Source organism: Corylus avellana, chromosome 11, assembly GCF_965113065.1.
Source record: "Corylus avellana chromosome 11, dhCorAvel1.hap1.2, whole genome shotgun sequence".
Lineage (NCBI taxonomy): Eukaryota > Viridiplantae > Streptophyta > Magnoliopsida > Fagales > Betulaceae > Corylus > Corylus avellana.
The window spans coordinates 12,261,274-12,274,219 of record NC_142500.1 but is presented as its reverse complement, the minus strand read 5'-3'; the positions used below and the strand labels follow the sequence as shown (position 1 = coordinate 12,274,219).

General features: G+C 32.5%; 2 protein-coding genes across 5 annotated transcripts; both read right to left on the bottom strand.

Annotated features, from left to right (window-relative positions):
* Nucleotides 1-2,416: 2,416 nt before the first annotated feature.
* On the bottom strand, nucleotides 2,417-4,735 carry LOC132166096 (NADPH HC-toxin reductase 1). The gene is made up of 5 exons (XM_059576854.2): nucleotides 4,510-4,735; nucleotides 4,234-4,403; nucleotides 3,797-4,009; nucleotides 2,804-3,183; nucleotides 2,417-2,686 (listed from the first exon to the last, which is right to left on the bottom strand). Exons 1-5 carry the CDS (start codon nucleotides 4,637-4,639, stop codon nucleotides 2,545-2,547), a joined length of 1,035 nt encoding a protein of 344 aa, XP_059432837.2. The 5' UTR covers nucleotides 4,640-4,735; the 3' UTR covers nucleotides 2,417-2,544.
* A 2,103-nt stretch (nucleotides 4,736-6,838) lies between these two features.
* Nucleotides 6,839-12,176, bottom strand: NDHO (NAD(P)H:plastoquinone dehydrogenase complex subunit O). Of its 4 annotated transcripts, none has more exons than XM_088511881.1 (6): nucleotides 11,904-12,176; nucleotides 11,732-11,787; nucleotides 11,475-11,545; nucleotides 10,778-10,822; nucleotides 8,101-8,160; nucleotides 6,839-7,293 (listed from the first exon to the last, which is right to left on the bottom strand). In XM_088511881.1, the coding sequence occupies exons 1-6, from the start codon at nucleotides 12,130-12,132 to the stop codon at nucleotides 7,281-7,283; spliced, it is 474 nt and encodes a 157-aa protein (XP_088368007.1). In that variant the 5' UTR covers nucleotides 12,133-12,176; the 3' UTR covers nucleotides 6,839-7,280. The 4 variants fall into 4 exon arrangements, with proteins under 4 accessions (XP_088368007.1, XP_059432975.1, XP_088368009.1 ...); XM_059576992.2 differs by having other exon boundaries at nucleotides 11,480-11,545; XM_088511883.1 differs by lacking the exon at nucleotides 8,101-8,160.
* Between the last annotated feature and the right edge of the window lie 770 nt (nucleotides 12,177-12,946).

The window sequence follows — 12,946 nt, the reverse complement described above, 5'->3', positions numbered from 1 at the left end:
GATTTTGTTCTACGCAATTTTTTGGACTATAGCGTACGCAACTGTCAAGAAAATAAATAATAATAAAACATAAATCACATGGCTAGCTGCTTAGGACAAAAAAATAAATAAATAAATAAATAAACTAGAGATGTGAAATTTGTCTCGAGACATCATAAAAAAATTGAGTAATTTTAGAAGTCCCTCTTGTGTCTTTCTTGAGTTCCACAAAAAATGATGTGGCTATTAAAATCATCATTTGATCAAAATTCAATAATGATTAATTACAAATTTAATGGTGATTTTAATAGTCATATCATTTTTGGAGGGACTCAAGATGGACTTGTAACATTTAATAAACTAGTTGAATCATTGTAAACACCGGACATTTAAGACAACAGCTATATTTTGGACTTCTCTTGGCATATAGATGGATTTCAATAATTTTAGAGAGAGAAAAAAAAAAAAAGGGATAAAGACAATTGCTAAATTTGGATGTCTGTTGGTATATAGTGGTATATAGAGATATGGATATCATTTAATTACGTCGATTGAATCGATTTGTATTTTAATTGCTTTTCGAGGCACTATCAGTCAACACAATGTGTTTTGAACTTTCATATTATTATAAGATTTTGACAATTACATATATAAGTTTTTTCTATATGGTAAAGAGCAATAATAAAAATAATTTTTTATATTATTTTGCACTTATTTTCGTATAAATGAAAGAGTAAATTTATCATTAAATTTGTTTACGAATCATATGAATCTACGAATCTAATGATCATTTCAGTAGAATTGCAAAAATATGTTAGCTATCTTCGAGAAGACCCATTTCAAGTTATTGTCCAACGCTGGAATTTTGATTGGTTTTCGCTTGCTAGATTTTCATTTTGTGCATTTTCTTAGATGGGCTAATTTCGATTTACCTAATGTTTGCCATAACCAATACATCTACAACCTTGGTATTGATGAAGCATAAAATAATGTTTTGTCATACTATAATGCATGTTTGCACGTCTTCTATGTGGTGGATCTCCATATCGTGCAATGAATTCAAAGACCAAGCTTTTGTCATTAGAGAAGACCAAGCTCTGCCAGTTTCCTGTTGCAAGAAGCATGTTATGTTAGCAAATAAAACATTAATTATTTTGCTCAAATAAGTAGGGGAATGGAATCAAAGAAAAATCTCAATCCTGAAACAGATGGGCAACGGACTTATGTTTAACTTTGTTGAAAATTGGAAACAACACGTAATATAAAAGAAAAAACAAAAAACAAAAAAACAAAAAAAAAAAAAAACAAAATAGGAAGAGGAACTTGTGTTTCATTTTCTTTCTCATTTGGGATAAAACTGCATAGATATCATCTGTTCATATGTTGTTTATTTTACTTGTTTTCTTCTGGTATCCCGGTATTTAATTTTATACCAAATTATAATTTAAAACTAATTCTTCTAGCTTTTTGAGATGTAAAATTACTAATCAAATTTTTATGTTTTGTTACGCTACAAGAATCAATTTTTTTGTTCACGGACCATTAGTAACGTGTATATGGTGTTAACACGTTACTAAAGTTTAGCAACGTGTCTATGATAACGTGTTTGACGAGTTATAAGATTGGACGTAACTATTTCAACTTTAGTAACGTGTCAGATTGTGACACGTTACCAAATGGTAACGTGTCATAAACTGACACGTTACAAAGGGGTTGTAACATGTCAGATTATGACACATTACTAAATGGTAACGTGTCATAATCTGACACATTGCAACCCTTTGTAACGTGCCAGATTATGACACGTTACAACCCTTTGTAACGTGTCAGATTATAACACGTTACCATGTAGTAACATGTCATAATCTGACACGTTACTAAAGTTGGCAGGAATTTTTTTTTTTTTTTTTTTTTCAATTTTCTCTGGCCGTTCTATGAGTTAAAGTTTTCTCAGGTTGACACTTGATATATGAGTTACATTATATAATCGAAAATTCAATAATCTATATATAATCAATCAATCAATCCAACATCAAATATATAATCACAATCAAACTACCACAAATAATCAAACTATATATATATATATATATATATATATATATATACGGATCAACGTATGAAATAGTAAAATACAATACAACTAACGTTATACACAAATACAAAAAACTTAAGCCTTAAATCTAAATAGATAGTAAAATACAATAAAATAATTATTTTATTACTCTGAATAGATAATATGATTAATCTATTTTATTTTTCTTGTAAGATAAACAATTGTAAATATGATTTAATTAGTAATTGTTTACTAAAGTCAACTATACACGATCAGAACTTGTAACAACGATCAACTAATTAAAATTACAGGCGTCTTATAGTAAGTATATCATATAAAATAACAAAGAAATAACGAATGATAGAGCCAAAAAGCAAAAAATTAAAAGTGATGAAAGAAAATTAATAATAGAGAAAAGAATTATAAAACAAACTGGGTTGTGTTTTAGTTTGGAATTCTTTGGGATTTTAAACAATATGCTACATCACTTTAAGAACAAGGAATGGACATTACATTAGGGCTCCACATCGCTTTCCACATGCCACACTGTCATCTAATATCTTCTTCTCATCATATAGATATTCAAACCCCATCTTCATCAGCTTTGTGGAATCACATCTAACTGCTACTTCATTTGGTCCTTCCAAATACCTAATTAATTAATATGTCATTATTGTCATACTCAGAGAAAAAGTATTGTTCATGCAAAGAACTAATTTTCTGAAAAATCTTCTTAGAAGAAAATCAAATTTTAAATAAAAGTCTTACTCTTTTGATATCTCGTATTCTGGAAACTTCTCCTGGAAGTAAACTGCAATTTGAGTGATGGTTAGATTGGTGGCAGCACAGATGAATCTACCTTTCATTGATGGCTTTTCCATGCAGAAGATATGTGCTTGACAGATATCATCAATGTGTACAAGAGCAATTGAACCCCAAAGTTCTTGCAAAAACTTGAATCCATTTAACAAAAACAATTTGCTTGTGAGTGGTGATATAATGGTTTCCACACTTCCAGATGCATATGGAAGGAGGGTTTCTCCGCCCACAAGGCCACAAGGTAGTGATACAACTTCAAGCCTGCCATTTTCATATTCATTGTATTTCAGCACCTCTTTGTCTGCTAAAGTCTTTGATTTAGTGTATCCCTACAACAAAAATTCCAGAATAAACCCATCACTAGGGTTCCATGACTTCCACAGTTCAAACAGTTGGAATTTTCATTAGGGTAGAAACATATATAGTAATCAAATCATAACAACCAGTGAGTTGCTTAGAAAATTATCAAATGTCGGAGTCAGACATATGTTGTAATTGTGTTTATTTCCTTTTGGGTGGACTGGGATAATTATTTTATTATTGGGTCTATAATGGGCTTGACCTTTCTATAACCAATTGTGGGAAAGCCATATAGTCTCACCCAATATATAAATGGAGTTCGTTCATTAGACTTCATCTTAGGTTATCAAAAAAATTAGGGTTGAGACTAATCTTCTCCACACACACCCACAAGGACATGGATGCGGCTAACAATCAGAGAACGAAAACTCATCATCTAATAATAGAGATACGTTTGTCTATTTTATTTGTTATTCATATGCTACGAAGAAAAACATATTTATTTAGTTTCATTCTAACAATTGGCATCCAAGCCCAGTTTTGATCCACGGACCCGTGGGTATTAATAGGGGCGGAACTACATGAGGAAAGCCCTCCAAGCCCATGTTTCTCCAAAGTTTTACAAATATGGGAAGGAATTACCAGTAGGAAATCATTGGCATAAGTAAAGGAGACATCATAAGGTGTCCAACAGGATTCATCCATGCAAGACTTAAAAGAAGCTCCATCTTCTGTCAATGGTGAGGATGCCATCAAAGAGGAAGTGTAGATGAGTCGCTTAACCGTTTGTGAGCGGATACATGAATCAGCGATGGATCTAACCCCGGCAATAGCAGCTTCAGCTGTATCCTTGTACTATATTTCAGATTATCAAACTTTTAAGTAATTACCAAAAATAAATAAACGTGAAAATTTTGACAAGATTTAACTAAAAATTATAACAGAAGAGAATAATCTAAAGAAATTGAAGATTTAATACCCTTAATTGAGAATTATTTTAATTTTAAAACGTATAAAAATTTAGAGATGAATTTATGAAGATAAAGATAAGTAACATGCATGTTTGGAAATGGACAGACCTGGGAGCTTTGGGTGTCATGTCGCATAGGGGTGGCGACATGAAAGACATATTGGCAGCCTTTAATTGCAGGCTCAAAATCAGTGGGATTGTAAATATCAGCTTGAAAAAGCACCAATCTGTTGGCTGCGTTGGGCAAGGACTTGAGGAGATCTACTTTGGCTGCGTCTCCTGAAGAGATCGATGAAGGAAAACAAAAGATCCATAAATAAAGTAAAAGAAATTGAATATATAAAACACCACAATCAGAGAGAGAGAGAGAGAGAGAGAGAGATACCCAAGTTCCGGAGAGTTGCATGGACTGTATAACCTTTCTGTAAAAGCTTTTTCACAAGGGAAGAGCCAATATAGCCTGAACCTCCGGTGACGCAGACTCTACTGTAACTGCTCTCTTCACTCTCTTCCATTTTGATCACACTACCCTAAAATTCGAAAAGCCATTTAAGGAAAAGTATTGCCTTTCGCAAGTTGCTGACCTTTTTCCTCCGCATACACTTCTTTCATGGATCGATCTTATCCACAGCGCCGGAGCCGAGAATTGATTTTAGAAGGTGCCACATTAAAATAATAAAATAATATTTTATTTTTTATAACATAAAAAAAAATGATAAATACAATTTAAAATAAAAATATTTCATAACACAATATAAAAAATTTATTCTTCATGAAGCTTATATGACTATCATTTATTTGATACTTTTTCTTCTTTTTGTCGACTGAAATTCACTGTTCTCCAAAAATCAACCTGAAAAGAGATATTGTAGGAAATAGTACTAAAAAATTAGATTTTTTTTTTTTTTTTCTAATTATACTAAGAAATTAGTTGATTGATATGTTAGTTGACTAGTATATTCTTACAAAATGATGAAAAGCCTAGAGACTTAGTAACTTATGAGCATGTTTGAAATTACATAGAAAAATAAAACTTTGTCTCTAAAATTTTGTTAAAAAAAAATTTTCATTGAAAAACTTTAAGGGTTGCATTTGGATCCCCTCCGGTCCGTTTGGACTAAAGGGGATCCGGTCCTTGTTATTGTAGGGGCATAATTGTCTCCAAAATTTTGGTACCATGTCTTAAGTGTTTTTTTTTTTTTTCTTTGTACAATTACTAATGTTTGGTAATAAAATGAAAAAAAAAAAAAATGCATTTAGAAGCAAAAATGGATTAAAAAAAAAAAAAGGAAGACATGTAGTGATTTTTTTATTTCATTATAGCAAAATAAATGGTTAATGTGATTTTTATTTTCAAAAAAAAAAAAAAAAATTGCATAACAAACTTTAGTAGGTGTTTGAGTGCATGGAGAAACAATACATTAAGACAATTCTCTACCTGATCGAGTTTACTTATATAATTGATAAAAACCCAATAAAAATAGCTAAAAAAAAAAAAAAAAAAAGTAATTGAAGCCTGCTTTACTTGCCCCACGTAAAGACTACAAATTGTTTTTCTTTCTCAAGCCATAAGCCACCTCACCTATATCTCTCATCAATCAACACCTCAGCATGTAATTAATGCTTCCACCAACTCGACTTTAGCACTTTTTGAATTCTTAGTCCTCTAGATTTTTCTCTACACCTCCATACAAACACAAACCAGAAGAGGTGAAGAAAATAAGATTTTACTCTGCGGCCTGCGCCTTCATGTTGAACAAGCAGGGGCGAACCAAGAAAGGAGGAGGGGGGCTTGAGCAAAAAAATTTTAAAACGACCTTATAATTTTTTTTTTTTTTGTCAAAATTCCTGCCCCGCCCCTGCATAGATCTGCCACTGTTATCCATTCACCTCGTTATTCTATTGGTTTTTCTTTTCCTTTTTCCTTTTTTTTTTTTTTTTTTTTTTTAATTCCACATAGACTCTTCCACCTATCACAAAATTACTAATGTCTTTCTAAACTTTCAGTTGAGACAATATTTTTACAAATTACCAAAAATTATAAATGTAATTAAAATGTAAATTTTTTACAAATAAAAACAGAGTGGAAATTTAAAATTTTCTAGCTTTTTACTTAATTTTTTTTTTTCAAATTTATTGGATTATTTTTGTCTTATTAAAAAAATTAGGATCATTTTTGTTAATGGCCTTAAAGCATTCCTTGTAGCTTCACCAAAACCATTTTTTTTGTTATTTTGGTGAGGTAATTTAACAAAAGTAACCTAAAATTTCACTTTTCAGACTCACTACTTTAACCCAAAAAAAATAATAATAGTGAAGTAAACAATACTCACAAAATATAAATATTATTATTGTTCACTCACCTATTGATTAAACAACTTATTTCTTTTTCATCTTTTTTGCTTTTCATTTTTTTTTCTTCTAAGAATAAACAAATCTTTGAAAAATAATATTTAAATAGAATAGTAAAAGTGAATTGTTAAAATAGTGAGGCTGCTGTGTGTGCTCTAAAAAGGTGAGTTGTCAAAATAACCAAAAATGTAAGTAAAATTTGGTGAGGCTACTAGGAATGCTCTTAAGAGGGACCTTGGTCGAATTGAAAGTTTTGGAAGGGGCATTGTCAATTGGATGATAGTTTAAAGGAGGTATGAGGACATATATATAACCTACCATGCTTTAGTCCAAAAAAAAAGAAAAATAAAAAAAATAAAATAAAAGATGAAATTGGCCTACACAAATCTTAATTTTTCTTGTTCACATGTTGGTAGGCAACTACCAATAATATAATAAAAGTCCCCAAATTTTTATTTCCAATGATAGCCAAAGAAACAAATCTTAAGAAAATTACCACTACATAAAAATGCCACAAATATTTATTTATTTTTTCAAAATTTGGTAGGAGGGAGGGGGCTTTTTTCAAAATGTTGGCGGGGGGAATTGGATACACATTTGATATTGAATACTTTTTATCTTACAATAATTAGAAACAAAATGCCTATTTGTGTTTGATGTTGACAATTGACAAAGATACGGAAGAAGTTGCTGATGATGGTGAGCAAAAGCAAGAGACTTTCACATAGCAAGCAATGGCATCCATGATTGGTACTAACAGCATGGAATTGTGTTTTTGGTATCTGGATCACATTCTCTCGTAATTCAGTTTATCTGACTGCAAGCAAACACAAAAATCAGCTAACCAAAATAACTATAAAAAGCTCTTTAAATACTTATATTTTTCTACGTTTTTCAAATTGTAATTAAAAAAAAAAAAAAAAAAAAAACGTATTCACAAACAATATATATTGTTGGGAATAATTTTACTCAACCAGCTCATCAAATCTTAGGCTTCAAGACTAATGATAGGCCTACAAGAAAAGTATCATTGGAATAGGAGTCTCAATCCGGGTCTAATTAGAACTCTTTAAAGAATCTAACATAACAGTCCTATTCCAAGCCTAATTGAAGTAGGACCTCAGATCAATTTTAAACTCTTGGCACTCCTACATCAAGTTGACAAGGAGACCTAGTCTAAGTCCAATTCTATAACCAAGCCTATAAATATGCCCCTACACCAGGTACAAAGGACATACTCAACTATTGTGTATTGGGCAGACTTTTCTCAAATGAACTAACTTAGGCATCGGAATAAGACCCGCTGGCACCCCACCCGTGAGTCCAGTCAAAAAGTGTAAGACCGAAAAATATTCTTACACATTTTTTTTCTTCTTCTGTAATTTGGTTTAAAATTGTATTATCATATACACTCTAAATGAGTCTGGGGAGGCTTCCACTAACTTGAGCTCAGCCAAATGAAACCTAATCCTAAAGTTATATATATTAGGTTTGTTGAGCTTGATCTTGATCCAAGTTCAACCACACAAAGCTTAAAATAATCCGACACCAAGCTTGACCTTCCTTGTTGGCACCCTTAGACAGTAAAATGAAGTGTCCATTAAAACAGAAGTGTTAGAACTACCTTAATAAGCATGTCTGTTGGAAGCCAAGCTGGTGCAGTTGGAATCCCAACCCATGCAATCTGTAAAAATTAGTCAATCATTAGCACTCTGGATCTTGCTTACTAGGAGCATCATCAAAACATAGGAAATTTGAAAAGTTCAATGTAAATATGAGTAATGCTACAAGTCCTTCTTGTGTCATTTTTATATCCATCTAAGAATGATATGACTCTTAAAATCATTATTGGACTTGTGATTGATCGGTATGTTACGAAAGTAATATAGTGATAAAGTAGGCTTATCTTTAATATGAATTAGATTTCATTTAAGATTAATTTATATTAGTTTTGTTATCAGTATTATTAGATTAGAGATAAACATGCATCTATTTGTATTTCAATTATCTGGTTATTTATTTTAGAGTCAGTATTGCATTAGTTAGCGTTATACATGTTTATTTCCAAGTGAGTGTAAGAGTTCTACTCTAAATCCAAGTCATTGTAATGTTTCTATTTAAAGGATGGTATTTAATAAAAATTAATCAGAAAATTAATCACTTCAAAGGGTTTTTAGGTTTTCTCAAAATCTAAAAGATTTAGATTCCCCTAAGGTCTAGGTTCCCTCAAAACCGAAAATCTATCCCCATTACATCTTCACGTAACATTTGGTACATTTTGTTGGGAAAATCAACACATTTGGTATTAGAGCCGTGATCTTGTCAATGGCGAATCCAAGGTTGGATCGACTTGAACAGCAGCTTGGAAACCTCATAACTATGTGTGAAGGTTTGATTAAGAAGATGGAAGAAAATAATGAGAGGATTTAAGAAAATAATGCTAAATTGTATGCATTGATTGCAAAATTCGATGATGGTTCAGCTGATAACAATGATGAGTTCCATTTTTCAGAGTAGCTACAAATGGTGCTACCACCGTATCCCACACCACCATTGGATTCTTAGCCAATTGAAGACGTCAACAACCTTATCAAACCGATATCTCCATCACGCTCATATCCAGCAAACCAATCGTCAACTAGAGAAAATTCACCGTGCAGCGCACAGAAACAGCCAACCAAGACCCAGAGACCCGCCACACCGAACAACCAAGAGTCCCAACACAAAGCCATCTACAGATCAGCAACCCACTGTCCAACAAACCCATCTCTCACCGAGAAAATTCATCAGCCCTACTCGCTATAGAAGCTCTACCTCGTGACCCATAGAGCAACCACCGTCTCCAACCCATACAGAACCGTCGAAAAGAATCGAATGGTGCAGATCTGGAAACTTGGTCCACTTTCTGAACGACCACCTAGGAAGAGGATGAAAGGCCAAAGACGAAAAGAATGCAAAATGGGGGCATCTGTTTCTAAGTTTGCATTTGTAGCTATAGGTGCCCAAAATGTTGATCAATGTCCAATGAGAAGAAAAAAAAAAAAAAAAGGAGCAGAAGAGGAGATCGATAAAACCAAACTTGAATTTTTATTAAAAAAAGTGAAAAATAATTTTGATTTTTATCGAAGGTGCTTGAGTGAGTCACGTGATGGTTACTTTCAATTAGGGGTGTCAAAAATTACCAAAAAATCGGAATCGGGAAACTGGGAAACTGGAAACCGGGAAATCGGAGGGTTCCGGTTTGAAAAATCCAAAAACTGGGAAACCGGGGTTTCGGTTCCGGTATTCCCAGTAAAAACCGGGAATACTGGAACCGGATTTCCATTTTATTTAATATATATATATATATATATATATATATACACTTAGGTTTAGGTTTAGGGTATTTTAAAAAATTATATTTTTATTTCTAAGGCCCAAATAGGCAAAAACATTGATTTTTTAGGATTTTTAGACTTTTTTTAGGTTTATTTTTTAATTATTTCAAACAATCACAACAAAGCCCCTTTAATTTATACAAAGAGACTAATAGATTTTTTAAAAAAATGGGCCAACTTATGAAAAAAAAATGAGCTTATTTTAGGCCCAATACCTAAAATAAGCTCAAAAACCAATTTTTTTTTTAAAAAAAACCAGTTACCGGACCGAGTAAAACCGGAACTGGCCGATAACCGGGACCCTGGTTAACCGGTTCCAGTTTCTCAAAACCGAGAACCGGGGTACCCCAGTTCCGGTTCCCGGTTTTGGCCAAAAATCGAAAAACCGGACCGGGTTGACACCCCTACTTTCAATGCTCCAAGTCCCTGGCTCATATCTCCTACTTCATGGTCACGTCATTGGCTACATCTCAATATTGGAAGAAAAAAATTTCTAGACCTTGAGGACAAGGTCTCTTTAACGGGGAAGGAATGTTACGGAAGTAACATAGTAACATAGTTAGCATTCTACGAGTTTATCTCCAAGTGAGTGTAGGAGTTCTATTCAAAGTCTAAGTCATTGTAATATTCCTATTTAAAGGATGGTATTTTAATAAAAAAGGATAGAAAACTAATCACAAATTTTGAGTTTGAAAAATGTGTTTTAGGTTTCCTCAAAATCTAAAAGGTCTAGGTTCCCTTAGAATCTAAGGTGTAGGTTCCCTCAGAACCTAAAATTTATCCCCGTTACGTATTCACGTAATATAGTTAACTTTAAGAGCTACATCATTATTAGAGGGACACAAGAGGGACTTCTATAATTACTCTACAAATATTGTTGCTTTTGTATACTAAAGACAAGAAACACAAACGAGAATCACTTACAAGTGCATACTCTCCCGTCTCCTCAAAAATACGTATATCCAATACCTAAAACAATATCATACCTCCGATCAGAAATGAGTAATACTAGTATACTACATACACTCACACCTTTTAAAATCACTACTAGATTTGAGATAAATCTTAGGGTGTGAAAAAATAAATGTGGAGAAGTGAGAATATGTGTAGTACTCGTCACAAATTAATGTGAAATGACCATAAATAAGTGGGATAACTTCACTTTAAACCTCTGAATTACCACGCGATTTGAAAAGTCCTCAAAACTTCAAAACCTCTCAATTTGGATTCTTGAACTTTCAATTGCAGTCAATTTGAACACCTCCGTCAGATTTATCTATTAACTTCCCTGATTTACCCCTAAAAAGACCAAAATATTCCTGATTTTTTTTAACTTTAATTTTTTTTAAAAAAAAAAAAAAAATTGGAATTAAGAGTAAATTTAGAATTTTATAAAAAATTCAAGGGCATAAACGTCATTGTCTCATTTTTAATGTTTAAAATCTGACGAAAGAGTTCAAATTGACTGCAATTGAAATTTCAAGGGTCTAAATTAAAAAGTTTTGAAGTTTAAAAACTTCTCAAATCGCTTGGTAATTCGTGGGTGTAAAGCGAAATTACCCCTAAAAATTAATAAAAAACAAATAAATAAACACTTGGAAAAGCAACCTCTGAACCGTACTTTACCTCACCACGGTCTTCATAAATGTAGTCCAACCCTTTGTAATAAGGTGGATGACCAACAGACAGATACTGAAATTTTAATCAAATTTCACACATCAAATTTTAAATTCCAGCTTATTCCAAACCTAAATATAATGAATGTTCAATTTGTATAACTAAAACTTACTTCACAATTTTCTTTCTCTGGATTTTGTTTGTGTAGTGGGAAAAAAAAAAAAAAAAAAAAAACATTTTTTTGTACTTAATTATACTTACATTAATACTATTGAGATACTTCTCCTTGTCCACCCTCACAATCTGGCCTTTCTTCACTGCCCCAAGCGAAAAAAGTAAAGAAAAAACAAAAACCAATATATAAAAATAATACCCTTTTCCTTTAATTTTGAAAATAAGTAAAACATTTCACGAAATTAATTTCATAACTCACTCGAATATACAGGCTTTTTGGGGAGCTTAGGAGCTGCGGTGGATGGTTGAGCATTGGAAGAAGACTCTTCGCTCTTTGTCTGCGTCTGCGTCGCCTTTTCCTTCTCCGGCTCTGCGGCGGCGCTTACGGCTCTAATGGACGCCAAGCGAAGAGGGTTTCTTCGGAAGGTTTGAGGGAAGTGAGAGAGGCATGAGAAAGAGTTTTGTGAGAGAGTTGCAGAGAAAGCCATGGAAAAGAAAGAGACACGGACACTTGAAGGTGTGACTGTTGGAAGGGTCACAGCTCTCTGTATAGAGATAAGGGATGATGACGTGTATATTTTTCTAACGGTCAGATTTTCAACACAAAAATCCGTTGGTTCTCGGTAAGTGAAAGCAATCACAATGTGCCACATCATCGACTTGTGGGAGTTAATAGGGAAGCATGACTTCATAGAGTAATCATATAACTAAATTTTTGTCCTACAAACTATTTCATTAGAGGGAGTGTTTAATGATGAAACTTATTAATTGTTGTAAACAATTATATTTTTATTTATTTTTAAGAAAAAAATAAAAAATCAATCTATGCAATTACACTAATTTGCAATAAGTTTCTTGTGGTATAAAAATATTATGAGAGTTTCATGTAGTATGCGAAAATAACAAATAAGTCACTGTAACTCAACTTCCATCTAATTTTTTGAATTGACTTATGTGTTTAGTTTTGCATACTAGGGAACTCTCAAAATATTTTTATATCATATGAAGTTTATTGTAAATCAGTGTAACTACATGGATTAATTTTGTATTTTTTCCAAAAGAAAATATAGAGATATTGTATCTATGCTTACTTTCCAATGCAATTTATCTGACAAACAGAAGTTGGTCTTCATATTGTTTTTAATTAAATGATTTGGAGTTATTGTATTATTAGAGGCTATGGTATGTGCTAATTAGGCCTGCAAACGAGCAGGCCGGCTCGTGAACCCGCTCTATACCCGCCCGATTAAACTCGACTCGAAATCAAGCTCAAAACTGTTCCAGCCTGCTCGTTACTGTACA